This window comes from Camelus bactrianus, unplaced genomic scaffold, assembly GCF_048773025.1.
Source record: "Camelus bactrianus isolate YW-2024 breed Bactrian camel unplaced genomic scaffold, ASM4877302v1 HiC_scaffold_157, whole genome shotgun sequence".
NCBI classification, from domain to species: domain Eukaryota; kingdom Metazoa; phylum Chordata; class Mammalia; order Artiodactyla; family Camelidae; genus Camelus; species Camelus bactrianus.
Genome location: NW_027413927.1, coordinates 458969 through 475750, shown reverse-complemented (window position 1 = coordinate 475750; position 16782 = coordinate 458969). Strand labels below are relative to the sequence as shown.

The 16782-nt window shown below is 46.6% G+C and overlaps 1 protein-coding gene across 22 annotated transcripts in view; it reads left to right on the top strand.

Annotated features, from left to right (window-relative positions):
• LOC141576681 (trafficking protein particle complex subunit 9-like) overlaps positions 1-16782 on the top strand; it is a 145767-nt gene that overhangs the window by 24162 nt on the left and 104823 nt on the right. For 9 of the 22 annotated variants that reach the window (XM_074360112.1, XM_074360110.1, XM_074360111.1 and 6 more), the window contains one exon: positions 1020-3174. The exons of the other annotated variants lie outside the window; for them this stretch is intronic. In XM_074360112.1, coding sequence (XP_074216213.1) covers positions 1030-1698 — 669 coding nt within the window. In that variant the 5' untranslated portion in view covers positions 1020-1029 and the 3' untranslated portion in view covers positions 1699-3174. Of the gene's footprint in view, positions 1-1019; positions 3175-16782 lie in introns of those variants that run through there. 22 annotated transcript variants of the gene reach the window in all.

Sequence of the window (16782 nt, the reverse complement as noted above, 5' to 3'; positions counted from 1 at the left end):
GTGTAGAGTCGGGTGAAACGTGGGCTTGGGATTTCCAGGCAGTACCATCATGATGCTCTGTGGCAGGGAGCAGCATTCACTTTGCTTGTTTATTCATTCATTCAACAAGCATTTACTGAGTAAACTCTGTGGGTCAGATGCTATCATAGGTTTATCTGATTCTTCAGCAGTATGGACAATCCGGTAATGTTTCCTTCTTTTTTTTAATCTGAGAAAATTAGCTCTGAGAGGTTATAAACCCCCCAAAGGAAATATAGCTCATAAATGAGGGATAGTAAATTTGTACAGTTCCTTCTTCTTATGCAGGTGGTACCCTAGGCATTTTACATTTGTAAACTTCCATAATCCAGATATATTCTTGTAAGGCAAGGATATTTTTTTAATTGAAGTATACTCATGTTTACAATGTTGTGTCAATTGCAAGGTGTTTTTTTCTTTTCTTGAATTTGGAATTCAAAAAATATTTTTTGAGGGGGGTAAATAGGTTTATTTATTTGTTTCATTTTTTTTAAAATGAGGTACTGAGGATTCAACCCAGGACCTCATACATGTTAAGCATGTGCTCTACCACTGAACTGTACCCTCCTCCCCAAAGCAAGTTTTCTTATCAAGTATTCTGCAGCTTAGGAGTTCAAATGAATTGGAGTTGAAATCCAGGTCTTTTGATCCTACTGTGTTTCTTTCATTATATCCTGCTGAGGGGTGTGGAAGCAGTTCCTTTATTCATTCCTTTATTCAGCAGTTTTGAGCACTGACTTTGCATCAGGGCCTGGCTAGGTGCTTGGAAACAGAAAACAAGAAATGACCCTTTTCTGCAGAGGGCAGAAGCCTAGACCAAAAGCTGCGTAATGTGATCCGAGCTGCGGCAGCCATGTGCAGACGCTGAGGACAAACTGTACCCCCGTCTTTGCTTGGGCTTCCCCTGCCTTCTGACTGGTACACACCAGGTCACCGCAACCCAGTGAGGTCCGCTGCCCGCAGCACAGTATGTACCTCGGTCTCCTCTTCCCTCTCGTCAGGGCCTGCAACATGAACATCCCTGACTACGTGCAGTGTGCTGAGGACCACCAGACTCTCCCCGTGGTTGTCCAACCCGTGGGGATCATCTCAGAGCAGAATTTGTTGTGCATCTATAAGCGAATCTCCTTGGTGAGGCAGATCAGCCCGTGCGGCTCGCAGTGGGCACTCTGTATCCACTACAGTCACCACTATGCGCCCGAGAATGGGTGGAGCAACTTCCAGACCCACCGCAAGGTCGTGGGCCTTGTCACCATTACCGACTGCCTCTTGGCCAAGACCTTCGAGAAGCTCCACGTGCAGAGGAGCTGTATGGCACCACGCTCTATGACTCTCGGCTCTTTGTCTTTGTGCTGCATGGGGAGGTGGCCGAGCAGCCGCGTACCGACGTGGCCTTCAATTTACGAGGACTGCAGGGTGGTGGAGAAGAGGATCGAGGACTTCACTGAGTCTCTCTTCATCATGCTCAAGTCCAAGTGGCTGGACGGTGCATCCGACAAGTCTGGGGACAAGATCCTCCTGCTCTACATCCTGTTTGAGAAGGAGGACTTCGTGGGACTGGACACAGAGAGCAGGAAAGTCTACCTGGTTGCCCGGCCACCCTGGCTATGTGAAGGGTTGCTTCCCTACACCCAGAAAGGGATCAGCAAGGAGGAGGGCTGTCTTGTAGCCAAGGCGTGAGGGAGGAGCAACCCGCCGGTTTTCAGACGTTTAAAAGTGAATCCGCCTTTGTTTCAGAGAGATTCTTTTAGGGTTATTATGGACACTTACTCCCGCTTTTCAGCCAATTCCCCTGGTGTGACCCCTGGAGTTGCTGTCCAATAGAGTAGCCAAAGCCAATGATGCCAGGAGAGCTGGGGAGGAGGCTGCTCTGAGCTGAGATGTGCTCTAGGTCAAATGCACATCAGACGCTGAGACTTGTCTAGTAAAAAGAATGTAAACTATCTTGTTACTTTCTTTATTGATTACATGTCAAAATGATAGTATTTTACATACAGTAGAATAAGTAAGATATGTTCTTAAAATCAGTTTCTAGGGGTTTTTTTTGGGTGGGTTACCTCTTTAAATGTGGCAACTGGGAAACTTTCTTTACATGGCTCACATTTCATTCCTGTTGGACAGCCTGTCCTGGGACAGTCTCATCCCTTTGCTTATAGATGTCATGCTGAATTCTGAGATGCAGAATGAGGCGCTGGTTGAGCTGGGGGTGGAGCCAGTGTCTCCTGCTTCCCAGGTCCAGCACCTGCACGGCTCAGGCCCTCTCTCCCTGCCTGACAACCACCATGCCAATTTAGGACAACAGAAACACTGCCAGGGGCTTCCAAATGAGCTCCTTACGCAGGGAAAGGCGTGTCACGGAGTATGGAGCACAGCAGGGAAAGATTCGTCCTCACTTTGTCCCTGTGATTAGGTCAACAGACCCACTTTGCCTTGGAAGTGCAGACGAGCTCTTCTGGGCTGCCTACCCCCCCACCTTCTGCTCTGTTTCCCTGTGTATCTATCGAGATGTCCCTCAGGCAGAAGAGGGTGAGATGCCTTTGCCGAGAGGTGGTCCCCCTTTGCTGGGGAGATTGTGGGAATCTGTGCCCCCCGGCCTACGGCCTCGGGCCTTGACTCTGGAGAGGGCTCATGGCGGTCCCACAGGTGACGGTCGGAGGACCTGGCACGTGCTGCCGGGCCCGATGTGGAGGAGGTGTTCTGCGATTCTCTGTGAGTCTAAAATCAGATTCTACTTTCTGGTTGTTGGTAAGTTGGAGGAGAAGATGCCAGAGAATTGATAAAAAGATAGTCCAGACCAGTCCTGTGAGTGACAGGCACAGGGGACCCGAGTCCCACCTGCTTGTGGTGCCTGGCGGGCTCTGGATGAATTTTCACTTCCTCCCCGGACATACCTCTATGGCTTAAGGAAGGGGCGAGGCATGTCATGGCCATGATCTGTACTTGTCCTCGCAGAGCCCTGTGATCTACAAGGCTTTCTCCCCTTCTGCATCTTGTAGATGAGCTGGCAGATGTAGTGGTCTGGGCAAAGCTGAGGGCACAGATGCCAGCACCGTGCCACTCCCAGGCTGGCTCCATTCCCGTCACCTGTCACCTCCTGCTCAGTCCCCAGGCATCAGTCAATGTAGGTGCATTGGTGCAACGTAAGCAGGGACCACCTTCTCCCCCTGGACAGAATGGTGGGTGAGCAGTGGAAGCCTGGAGCCCTGCCCCAGCCCCCAGGCCAGTGCCTCCTCTTTTGTCACAGGAGGCACTGGTGACATGTTTGCTCAGCAACTGCTTGGCTCTGAGTCTGCAGACCCACCAGAGAATGCCAGCTTGTTTTTGCCTTTTGAAGTGTGTCCTTGGGATTTGGCGGAGTAGCTGGTTGTGTGCTTAGCCCATAGTGGTTGACACTGTCACCATTGTTTACCCAGAACCTCGTGTACCAGGCATGGCTCTCGGCATCAAAATACAGCAGCGCATTAAACCTCCCTCCTGGTGGGTCTGTCTGTTTTGGTACCGTTAGGGCTCAGCCAGCATCTGAACGTCAGTGAGATAACGCGGCCAGTGAGCTCGGGTCAAGTACGCTCTCCTCCAGTCACTTTTACTCCATTGTTGCTTTTACTATTCCACAGTCATTACTTTTTTAAACAATGCTTTGGTGCAGGAACAGAGCCTAATTCTCTCCTGTTACTCTTGGTGGGAGTGAGTAAAATTGTCCAGCTTGAAATGCGACCACATTTTGTAGCTCAAAAGCTGTCTACACGCATCTAGGTGAAGTTTAAGTTTGGGGCGCTGACCACGTTGGGGTCCCCCGGCAGCGCCGCTCGCCTCAGGCCCCTGCCTTCCCTGGAACAATAGGTGAGGGTGGGTCTCACCGTCCCCTCGTCCCTGTCCTCACCAAACTCACGTAAATTCTTGTAATTGCTGTCAGTTATTTTTGTTCTCATGTGTTTCTAATTTTCGCTGTTCCTCTTTTCCTTTTTCTATTTCCCTTTCTACCTTGTACCGCCCTGTGAGCATGTTGTTGCATCTGAAAAGTGGACTGTGCACACCCTGCATTGGAAATAGCCAGATTGTCCTCCGTGCTGTCCCCATCTCTTTAAAAAGCAAAACCTTAACAGTTGCCTTGATCCATATATTATCCTAGTCATCTTTTTATTTTCTAGTATTTTGGAATTTTTGCTTTGTTAGCACATCACCCACTAGTGTTTGATACCTGTTAAAATCCTTGCTTTGAGGAACCAGTTTGGTCCTCCTTATGTTTGGTGACAAATGCGCCCTTATTAAATTTGTTTGATTGTTTTGAAGAAGTGAGATGCGAATTGATTTAGGCGGCTGCTGAGGGATTTTTTTCATGGAGTATTTAAACTTGGAAAGTCAAAATCTGCAGCATCTTCCTTGATTCTGGCTTTTACACAAACGTGCTTGGCACGCGGTTCTGGGCTGTCACTGTGTGACGTGTGTGACGGAGCTTCCTGGCCGGTGGTCACTGGTGAGAAAGTGGCAGGCTCGGGGGTGAGCAGCTGCAGGGGATGCTGTTGGAGGAAGCAGTCACCGGTTTTTTGTTTTTTGTTTTTGTTTTTGCATTCACCTTCCCCGTGCCATTTACTTTACTTTGCCTTCATAGAGAGGCAGGAGTGGGTCTAAACTCCATGCCACTCTTATTTTCCCTTTATGAGGCTGGTTTTTCTGAGTATCAGAACAACATGGCCTTCTCCTAAGTAGCTGGCTCACTTGGATCTGGTGGACACAGGGACCGCTAAAGGGGACCGTAGCTTCCTCTCTGCTCCAGCCAGTGGGCATTCAGAGCCGGGTCTGTGGTTTTCCTCAGCAGCCATGCAGGCCTCCCTGCACCAGCCTTTACTATTAACCCATGTCGGCAGTAAATAGCTGACTCCGTGTCTGTTGCAGCTGACGTCCACCACTGACGGCCGTGTCGTCAGTTTGCGGTAGTGAGTCTCCAACACCCCAGTCAGCCGTGAAGTGACCTTGCATCCTCACCCACACCCTGGTTCATCTCACCCGGGTAAAGGGTTTGGCCACCACCGTCATGCTGGCCATGAGACCTTGTTTCTCCTTTCATGCCCTGGTCCAATTGTGGACACTTCATCCTTCACTGACTTGGTCTCGCTTGAGACAGGCCAGACTTTCTGAAAGTGTCCATCACATTCTGGGGGGGAACAGAACAGAAGTAAGAGTAGCAAGTAGGAGTCTAGGCTATGTGGGTTGCAAATGCAGGCTGGGATCTGTGAAGGCCGGGCTGTGCCCTGGACACAGGCCTTTCCCGTGGCTCCCGATAGCCCAGGGGTCGGAGTGAGAACAGCCTTGCCTGGGTTCCCCCATCCTCATCTGCTCACTGGCAGGTGTGTCTGCTAACTAGGAACTCCCCCAAACCTCGGGCCCTTCAAAGTTCAGACCACAGGAGAACCTTGAGTCCCTTCTCCTGGGCCTCCTTTGTGAGAATCCAGTGCCTTCTGAGGTGACCAGCGGCAGGAGATGCCTCCCCCTCCAGGGAGCTCTCTTCGGAGGACTGTGACGCACTGCACCTTGCTGTGAGCTTGTGGGGTTCCATCCGTGGTCCTTGCAGAACCCGACTTGAGACTGGCTTAGCGATAGAAATGACAGGACTGACTCCAGGGCAGGGCCGGGGGGAGGAACAGGGGAAATTGAATGTGACCTCAAACACCTAGGTGGGTTCTGGGTCTGTTACTAAAATCGGGAGCCTGGGAGGTACCTGCCAGGAATCGAACTCTAGAGTAAATGGTGGACATGAGGCATTTTTAAGATGCCATTTGTCATCCAGGTTAGGACTTCAAAGAGGCACTCGGGTCTATGACCCTGGGGCTCAGGTGAAGGAGCCGGACCACAGATACACGTTTGGAGTCGTCATTCTTAGCTGGTGTTCACAGCCGTGCAGGTGGATGAGCTCATCTCGAGAGGTGCAGACTGAGGCTGAGGCGGGGCAGGGCTGTGCCTGGGTTGGAGGAAAGCCCAGACCATGCAGCTTTGGTGTGTCAGTCAGTGGCGTTTGGGATTTTCAGAGCAATGGCATTTATCCTTAAGGGTCTTGGGGGTGGGCAGGGCCACCCAGGAAGAAATCTGAAGGGAGGGTTGTGGCCACGCGTGCGCGTCTTGGGATGATGCAGAGGCTGCATGGTCCGGGAGGGGAACCTCCTCGGAAGCTGGAGTCGGAGTGGGGAGTGGGGAGAAGGTAGTCACACTCACCTGTGAGGGAGGGACAGAGGCCTAGGAAGTCTCCACCCTAGCGGACTGTCTTTCCCACGAACAAAAGGCCAGCAGACAGAAGACTTGAGGTGAGAAGGGACGGGCGCTGGGAGAGGAGCCAAAGTGGAGAATGGTGGTTGGAGAGTTCTGGAATAGTCTCCCTGCAAAATAGAGTTAAAAAAACCCAGACTCTTAAGAACATTGATAGTGACGTTGGAGGAGATAGTTCTTTTTCTGGCCTCCTAAAGATAAGGCATGTATCCGGGGATACACAGAAGAATCGGGCAGTCTGGTCCGGGGGCTTGACCCTTACCAGGGGGAACAATGCAAGTTTAAAGGGGGAGAAGGGCAGCGGAGGGAAACTAGCCAGGCCTCGTGTCAGGTACCAGTCGGCCGCACTACTTGCGTGTTGCATTCACATCCATGCCTCCCAGGTGGGCGGTGGCAGCCCCCTTTTGCAGATTGGGAAGCCTTCTCAGAGGGGTTAAGGAATTGGTCCGTTTAGCGGCTAGTCAATGCTGTAGCAGGATTCAAGCAGGGCCTTGTCAGACTTCAAGGGCATGTTCTATCTACTAATTCCGGTACCTCCCTGTTGTACCTGGATTGGTGAATTGGGTCAGTTTTGGAGCCTTTCACAAAAAGTACGATTTAAGTGCCTCAGGACTGTTTCACAAAGCTCAGTGTTCTTTAATGGTTCAGAAGCACCGCAGTGATTTTCGCCCCACAGAGGTAAGGTCTTACTCCTTTGACGATGACGTGGTTGCAAATGACGTACAGGTGCATAACCAGACTTAGCAGCTTCTGAAGGGAAACTCTCCAGTTCTCCCTTGATCGGCTTTCTTCCACGGGATGTAACCTGCTGCAGCGTAGATCTGAGCTTTTCGTATGGAGTGAGGGTTTGTTATCCAAAGTTAGCAAAGAAGGGTCAGATGGAGAAAATCGACGTTAACAATTTATTTTGGGGTTTCATTAGACAAGATGCACTATCGCTTAATGGCCCATATAACGTATGTAATTGAGTACAGAACATTGCATTCCTTACTTTCTAATGAGAGCTGTCTTGCAATGTAAGGTTGTCTGCTTTGGAACTTCAGCTCAGCCACTAGGGCGCCTGTCAGTGTGTTGGTGTGATTGTATTTACACAGTGCATGTAATCTGGGCTTCCTCAGCCCCAAACACTCCAGTGCAGAATCATAGGCTGTAGCCATCACTTAGTTATACAAATACTTCTACAACTATATGATACAAAAAAAAAAAAAAAGAGAGAGAGAGAGAGAGAGATTGCCTTTATCAAAGTTCCTTTGATTTTAACTGCAAACTGTTGTTGAGCAGCTCTGGTTTCCTTTGGATATGACTATGTACATTTCTTTGCATGTAACTTGGATTTTAGATTAGAACACCAACCTCTTGCTTTCCATGAGCCACAAAAATCATAGCCAAATGACATACGTATTAAACATTTTATTCTTTTCTCCTGAGACAGTATCCTTGAATCTGGGACTTGGGCTGTGATTTTGCTTTTTGCTCTTCCCACCCCTCTTGTCGTCTCACTCCTTTTTCCCACGTGGCCTCCAAGAGGTCATGGTCTCCGAGGAACAGGTGGACAAACACCAGTTGGTCGCCAAGCAGTCCTGCTGTAGAGGGAGCCCAGCCAAGAGCTAAAGGACATCATCAGAGAGGGCTTTCTTGAAGAAATGGGCTCTACATTCAGTTATGAGGACAGAGTAAGAGTCAGCCAGGAGAAGGAATCAAGAGGGTGACTCAGGTGGCAGGAGCAGCCCGGGTAGAGGCCTGGAGGCTTGTGGGGTGGGGACTCGGGGAGAGTGCACTGTGTGGTCCAGGGTGGAGGGTGCCCCTGCTTGGGAGGACCCTGGAGTGGGCCTAGGGATGGAGGGCTTTGGAGGAGCTTGGTTTTTTACTAGAACTGACACAGAAGAGGCAGTGAAGGATGTCAGCAGAAAGTGACCCTCAGGAGAGGTACTCCTGGTTTTGCTTCTGATGTTCTACAGAAAGAAGGGGTCGGGGTGGGCGAGAGCAGCTCTGCCCGTCCCTTTGAGACCCACCCCATCATTCATTTGTTCATAACACATGCAATTCTGAGTGTCCAGGGGAGAGAGGGTGGACTCACAGTAGTAAGCAAAATGTATTGCTTCTTGAGAGCTTAGCAGTGTCAGAAGTTGTCTTAGCGTAGAAAGTTCTAGGAACACAGCAGGGACACCTAACGCAAAGTGCAGAGGTTCGAGGGAAGGAAGGCTTCCTTGACAAACAGTCAAAATGAGCCTGGAGGCAAGTGGGAAGTAGCAGCAGGTCAGGGGGCACCTGAGGTCATTGGGGACCTGGGCACTGAGGTGAGGCTGGGCGAGCAGGGTCGGGGGTGGGGCTAGAACTCTACCAGGGAGCCTCTGAAGGGTTTGAAGTGGGGGTGATGTAATCAAATTTGTGCTTTGCGAAGGCTGTCCTGGCTCTGTGTGTGTGTGTGTGTGTGTGTCTGTGTGTGTCTGTGTGTGTCTGTGTGTGTGTGTGAAGCGGGGAAGAGGGGGAGAGTGCCACCAACTGGGAGGGTCATTTGAAGACCATTGACAGGCTGGGGGGCCACCAGTGGGAGAGGGGCGTCGGGGCTGCTTGGGGACAGCAGGGGCAGTGTGGATGCCATATTTCCTCATGGGGAGGGCTTATTAACGGGGACCCCCTAGCGGCACCTTGTGGCTGGAAGAAAACGGATGCAGCCAGGTGGACTTTTCTCTTCCCTGCCTTGTGTGATGATCTTAGCTCAGCCAACATTTGGAACAGAAGAGCTAAGTTTCAGGGTAGCCCAGGACTTTGTTGAGCTCGTTCGAGTGAGATCTGATAGGATTTAGGCTTGTGTTGAGGTCTGCATGTTCACTTAGCTAGAAACGTCCCGTCTTTTGGATTTCCATAGGGGTATTTATTCTTGATAAAGATTGCTTTCTTGGTGAGAGGAAATTTAATACAGCTGCTGTCTTTCTCATAAAAAAATCTTATCTTTTAAGAAATTTAATATTCAAAAGAATAGCAAAATTTAAAAATGATAAAGTAAGGCTTTGGTGTAGTATCTTTGGTTTCTGAGTTAATGTAGATTTAGAGCCTTTGCATTACTTAAATAGCACATCCTTGTCAGTATTTAAAGAGCTGTTAGTGAGCGCCCCAGGCCCCACTTCTCAAAGCATCATAAAATCTTGCTCTGAAATAGTGAAGTCATAAAGTTCTTGTTGGCAGAAGCCAAACAGTTGGTTTATAATTTGCAGCATAGCACCCTTTATAAAATAATAATAGGTTCAAAATTAAGAAAGTGGAAGATAATTGATTTTTTTAAAGCTGAAACATAAACTCTCGTGTTAATGTTGCAACTGGAAATTTCGAAAAGAAAAATCCTACTGTAATATCATCTACGTGGAATACATATATGTCTATCACGTTTGAAATGTAACTGCGCAGTGGTTTTTGAAGTCAGGACCATTCCAGCTGAGATACTGGCAGTGATGCTTGCTGGTTTTCAAAGGAAGACCCTAAATTTGCCTTCTTAGCTTTATTCTTTTCTTTTCTGTTCTCTCTCTCTCTATCTTTTTTTTTTTTTTTTTTTTTTTTTTTTTTTTTTTTGTAGTGAGAGGGCTCAGTAGTGTTTTGCCAGCATGAGTTTGGGGCAATTTGGGGGCAGATATCGTGCACAAGCAGTGAGATATTTCCATGCATTTTACTTTCCGGACATCACTATGGAACATGTGGGGGTTTGTGCCTGCAGCCCGGGATGCTGCAGGACTCCCTGTTTCATCACCGTTATGTCGTGGAGCTGCTCCAGTCAGTGAATGACTTTCTGTGGTTTGGAGGTAAGGTGATCTGCTGCAGATGATCAGATGTGTAACTAAGTACTGTTACTTGAAATAGAAAACCTATCAAAAATGGCTCTAAAATACAGGATGAGGGAGGAGAATTGGCTGAGCTGCTTGCATGGGGAATATTCCCAGGTGACTCCCTCATTGTGTCTCCTGTCACTCCCTACCCCCCCAGCCCTGCACGGCAGTCATGCTGAAGCAAGCATGCACTTTCTCAGAAATGCGCTGAATTTCCTTGTGCCTCTGTTTGTTGGCATTTTTTTTTTTGAAAGCACATCTTGCCCTTTGCTTAAATGCCATCCCTGCCTAGTCACCTCTTACACTCATTCTTCTGGACCTCGTCCATACATAGCTGCTGAATGGATGAACAGAATGTAGTATCTCCATGTAGTGGAACATTATTCAGACGTAAGAGTGAATAAAAAAGAAAAAATAAATAAGGGAATATGAAAAAGGCCACCTGCTCTGGGAAGTCCACCCTGACTGCTAAACCCGCCCTTTTCCCTTTGAAACCCAATCACTTATGCTCCTCTCTACTCTTTTTGATAGTACTTACCACCTTCTAATAAACTTTAACACTTTCAAAAAAAAAAAAAAAGAGAGATGCTGATACCACTTCAAAATGGACGAGCCTTGATAACAGCACGTTAAGTGAAAGGAAGCAGACATAAATCTGAAATGCTCAGAATAGGCACCTGCAGAGGCAGAGAGCAGGTGATGGTTGCAAGGGGCTGGGTGGAGAGGGGTTGGGGAGTGTCTGCTAGTGACAGGGTTGTTCTTCTGGGGTGATGAAGTGTTCTGGAAATAGATGTTGGTGAGGGCTGCACAACCGTGAGTGTGCAGAAGACTGCTGAACGCTGTCTCTGGGAGTGCCTGTGGTTGGGGGCGGCTTTATTTTGTTCTCATCCATGAAGAGTCATCTTGTGCTGAGGCCATTCTACTCCTGTGAGTGGTGAGGCTCAGAGACTTTGCAGAGTCATGTGTCATTTTCCCCCTTGCTGAGTGTAAGCAAAAAATCTTTAAGCCTGAGAAAGTGCTCCATCTGCAGAAATGTCTTTCAGTTTTGCATGGTGTAAAAATCTTGAGAGCTTTTTAATCGTTGAGGACAGCCTGTGGGGGGAAACAGCCCGTGAAGCCTGGGTGACACTGGGAAGAGCCGCGCTTCCATCCCTGACAGGGGTGGGGATTTTACCCCCGTTCAGGCAGTGAAGGGCCCAGACCCGTGAGCGGAGTTGACAGTCATGAATATTTACGTGTATCTGCTGCTTCATCTTGGATATTAATTTCAAGCTGAGTCAGTTTGTGGCGGCAGCCTCATCCTACATCAGGAATCTATAGTATCTGCTCTTTGAGGTGAAGACCTGACAGACTTGATTATTTAACAGTCTCCCTTGAATTGATAACTCAGATTCCTTTGTCAATAGTAAAACAGCAGGAATATAGACGTCCTTTAATGCCAATGTGACCTGGAGCAGGTTTAGTCTCTGTGCCTCAGTGGCCTTATCTGTGGGTGGGGAAGATGATAACAGTGTTTCCCTCAGAGGGGCTGTTGAGGGGAGAGTGAGGAGCACAAAGGGAGGACTTACACGAGATGCTCATGAATGACAAAATTTAGTGCTCTCAGCCTGGTGAGGCCTCAGGGGCAGACATGGCCGAACAGAGCATTCCTAGCCGGAGCTCGATCCGTGTTGGCAGCTGTTATGATCAGTATCACCACTGTGGGTTATCAGGCAGTTTTAAGACTTGGTAATATGAATTCATGAATAATGTTAAAAGATTAGACAACTCAGATCCGGTTTACATAGTTCTCAAGATTTCCTATGAGAAATGGATATATTTTCCCCATCTTAAATCTGAGTTGAGTCTCTAAAAAAATTCTGTATTCCTCCATCTTTTTTATTTAATTCTCCATTTCTTGAAAAAAAAAAAGTCTTTAAATGGAGTTACTGGTGTCTGAACTGAGGGTCTCATGCATGCTGAGCATATACTCTCTCAAGTGAGGTATAATCTCCCCCGTGATTTTTTTTTAAACTTTTCTTTCTTAGTATTCAGAGGTTAGAGGCCTCTATTTCTTTTTCTGGAGACATGTCCATGAACCTGTAAATCTATTATTAGTGGACAAAATTTGGTTTATTAAAAAATTCTATAAAATATTCTGCAATCCATTCAAAAGGAAATGCTCATTGACATAAAATATTTCTCCTTTATGGTGATTTCTAATTTTTTGTCTGCCTTAACTTATTAAAAGTAATCCTCATCATCATAATGACCAAGCTTACTCTGAGTGGACACCTCCCTAAGGCTAAAATGCTTTCCTCATGTTTTACCTCATAGCAGGTGTTTAAGGGTAGGTATCAGTGTCTCCTTTTTTGCAGCTGAGGGATTGAGAGATGGGGCAGCTTGTCCAAAATCTCACACAGCTGGCGCTGGCAGACTCAGGGCTGGAACCCAGGCTGCACAGGATGCTTTCTCAATGGCTCCTCTGATCAGCCCCGTGTTGAGTGGTCTCCCGAACTCCTGTGAGTCCATAAATGAACGATTTTAGCGATCTCAGTTTGATGAAGCCTTCAAAGGAGAGACACCAGTGAGAATGTGAGACAGAGTGGCATAAATTGAAATTGTACATTTTCACAAATGTTGCATTCTCAGGCAATGACTTAAAAAGTTTATATTTTTTTTTTAGTGCTCTGTAAACACTAAAAACAAAACATTAAAAATGATTATAGTGCAAAATAGGAGTGGGCTTTGAAAGTCCAACCATTGCTAATGATGTTGCTTGTTTTTCTCTAGTGGTGCTTATTGACAGAAAAATTTACAAAGACTGAATTGGTTCTATGTAGTCTTAGTATGGAGGAAAGTTTTGTCAGTGAATATTGTAAGTAAAATCTTTACTCTTTTCTTTCCTGATGATGAATATGTAAGTTGTTTTCATGGCTTAAGTACATTTCCTCATTTGTGAAATTTGAGTGATGCCGTTTACCTTGTTTGACTGTGAGATGTAGACGCCTTGTATACGAAGCACCCAAGAGCTGCTTAGTAAAAATATGCTGTCACAAGGACAGATAGTTTAGAAGGATCAACTCTGAATACTAAAGAGGGTTGCTTGTTTCTGATGCATATTCAATATGCATATATATGAATATATGAATATGGCTTAAAGTAACAAGGATTCAGGGTTTTGTGTGTGTGTGCAGTATGAAGGTTTAATGAAATCTGTATCATTCTAGTGAGACAGGGACTAGTTAAATCACCTTAAGCAGACGGCCTTGAAGATTATTTACACAGAATGTGTGTTGTTACAACTCAGAATTCATGTTGCCGTGTAACCATCCACTCAGACATTTAAATTCGTAGAAATCTGACTCAGAACTATTAAGTTTAGAAAAATCCACATTGATCATTTTAAGGGAATAAGCTTCTTTCTTTTGTGATTAAAGAAATTTTGATTTGTTTTTCTGCATGCTTAATAGGTTTTAAAATATCAAAACATTGATTTGACATGTCACTTTTTTTAATAGAATAAAGCTCATGCTGTTTTAATGTGCAAATAAAAGTTTTTGTATTTCAATACACTTGTATGATTTCCTGGCTCTTTGAGAAGTATTTTGCAAGATACTTAGATTACCTACTGTTGGAAAAATACAGACGTGACTTTTATGAATAGAGGTCTAGTACAGATCTGTTGGTTTTTGCTACAGTGCATGACATGAGGCGTAGGAGAGAGAGCTTTGCTGCTGATTGCCGGAAGGACAGATCCCAGATCTCAGTCTCCCCTCCTGTAAAATGAAGTGGCTGGACTGGATTCTTTCCTCTTCTAAGATGAGTTTCCATGAACCTGTGTCTTTTGTTTATATTCAAGAGTATTAGCAATGTCAGATTAAATACTGAATACCCTTCCCTTCCCCGAAGCAAACTGCAGTATGTGCTACATAAGCTTTTAGTTATCTGATTCTTGTTTCTGATTCAACAGGCAATTTTTGTGTTGCATCTTTCCCGGCAACCTGGAAGGTCTTTTTAGCCATAGGAGGCGCTGTTGCACCTTCATACAGTCTTAATTTTCCTGTTTGTAAAAGAAGGCTTAACAAATATTTTTTTGCTTTGATTCCTTTGCTTAGTGCTTCAGAATAGCACAATGTCCATTATGTCTGTCTACCTGGAAAAATTATTCTGCTTATATCTTTGTTTTATTCTGTCATCTCGCTGTGAACATTTCAGACTTGCTGTGCAAACAATGGCAAAATCGGTCTTTTATTCCAGTGTTAGCAACCAGTGAGCCGGGATTTTATAAAGCAGCTAGAAGCGGCCTCTTGAGCACCTTAAAGCTGAAAAGTGTACTGAGTTCCCTGAGTATTGACCCAGCCACTGTGTGTCATTTGGTGGGAGGTGATTTTGTACATATAAGAAGGGGTGTAGTGATTTGACTTGGGTTTGCGTGCACGCGCTGCCACTGAGCCACGTGAGCCTGAGTCAGTTTGTTCTGAGTTTCTCCCTCGTCTGTGAGATGGGGATGCTCGTATAAGCTTTGCAGAACTGTGAGAATTAGAAATTATGTAAATTGTTTAGCACAGTGTGAATGTCAAAGGGCTCATAAAGTTTAGCTCCTGTTTTGTATGAAGCCATCATTTTACAGTCTTTGGCAATTACTAAGAAACAGGAAAACAAGAAAAGCTGGTTTTATGATGAAAGATATTTGAGGAGGTTCCATAGTTCCTATACCCATAATTTAGCATCAGCAAAGTCAGGACCGTTACACAGTCGCCCTGAACCAATGTTAAGCCGCAGAATTTTTTGTTACTTCATATATATTGGGGCTTAAGTGGACCCAATACTTATACAAATGTTTTCTCCAGCAGCCAACTGAGAGATGACACAGAAGAACAGACAGGTGATAAATGTCTCCTTTATTACTGATGAAGCCACATTCTCCATGAAATTCAGGGCTGTGGGAAAATGCGTGTCATGATACTGTGTCCCAGAATTAGAGACTCACGCAGTCCCAGTTAGCTCTGGGCCACAGCGAGCCTTCCCTTAAGATGATCTGCCCCATCCTGCACAGGGCTGCCCTGCCATGGAGCTGAGCATCCCGGGTGCTTCCCAAGGGTGGCCAACACTGGAGGGAAAGGAAAGGTTTCATATGCCCTGCTTGTCTCTCCGGACTCACACCTCAATCTGTTATTGTGAAGAGTGCTAGCCGTTGGCCAGGGGTCAGGGGTGTGAAGGGGGAAGCACTCTCCATGGACCAGAGGAGTGTGGAGGAGGCATCCCTTCCCTCAGTTTAAACAGGTGGTGGGATGCAAGAGAAGGGTGCTCCCCGAGAGTTTATAAGAGGGGAAATAAGGATTTCCTTTGGGACTCAGACTAGCCATGAAACACAGAAGATGATTAGTAGGGAGACTTGTAAATCACTTTCTTATTAAATTCACATTTGTTGAGCACCAAAAATGTGCTACATTCTTTTCTGAGCGTTTTACAGAAATGAATCCTTCAATCTACACAACAAGTGAGTAAGGGAGATTTGATTGTTATCCCAGGTTTACAATGTGGAAATTGAGGCACGGAGAGAGTAAGAAAGTTGGCCAAGGTCACAGAGCTAGTAAGTGGCAGAGCTGGTATTTAAACCCTGGCTGTCTGGTTTCCAGGCTCCCAGGGATGGGCTTTGGGTGTTTAGAGGTATCTGCACCCCTGGATCTCTGTACCTCTGTGCATCACTTAGCCCAGAAAGGACAGGGAAAGGAGAGTTACACAGGTGCTCACAGTCGTGTCTCAGCCACTGTCCACGGACAGTGCACCGTGATTGGTGTTAAATGTCTTCTGGGCAGCAGATCTGTTCGTATAACAGAAATTTAGTCCATTGAGTTAATCTAGAAACCCTTCCTGCTCTGCTTCTGTCCATGGTTGCCATGTGACTGCCTGCCCGTGATTGGGCCGTGGAGGAGAATCTGTACTCATAGTTGAACTCTGATATTTCAGTCTGGTTCGTAGTTTCACATCTCCTGTTACATTAATAAATTCAATTTCTGGTTTTCTTGCATCAGTCTCTCATGAGTTTGGTTAATGTGACATCAGTCCATGGGAGCCCAGGGTTGCTGACGGTATATTTTCTGAGCACGTTGTGGCACTTCTACCCGTGCGGACCTGGGTGGAAGATTTCCGCCTTCCGCACTGATTTCCCCGAACAGCAGGGTCCTCTCCCACCCCCGGATGTGAGGCTGGGAGCTCTCAGAGTAGGCCAGTCAGAGGCCAAGTCCACCAATCAGAAAATGATGAAGTCCTTGGAAGTGGGTTTAATAGAAAAAAAGGGCTTCCAGGTAGTCCGATGGGCTGTTCGAGTCCATTTGGTGAAAAGCTATCCACTGTTTCTGGTTGAGCTGCTTCTTTGCTGTTGAAAAGTCTGGATTACATGGAGGGATTTTAAAAAGCAGAAAGCTGTGATTTCATGTGGTACATCCACACCGGTGAGAAGTGATGGATGACCGCCTGTGTGAGGCATAGACAGAGTCTTACAAACTTCATAAAACAGCTTTAAAAGCTCTGCCATCTGAGTGCACTTCATATGGGGTCCAATTCATGACTGGGCATGCTGAGAGGGCAAATAATTGATAATGGCAGAAAGGACACGGAGGCATCAAAAAGGTCTCAGTCATGTTCCCTGTTTAAAGGATGTGGCACAATGTAATATATTTGAGCTGGTTCTTCACTGAACAGT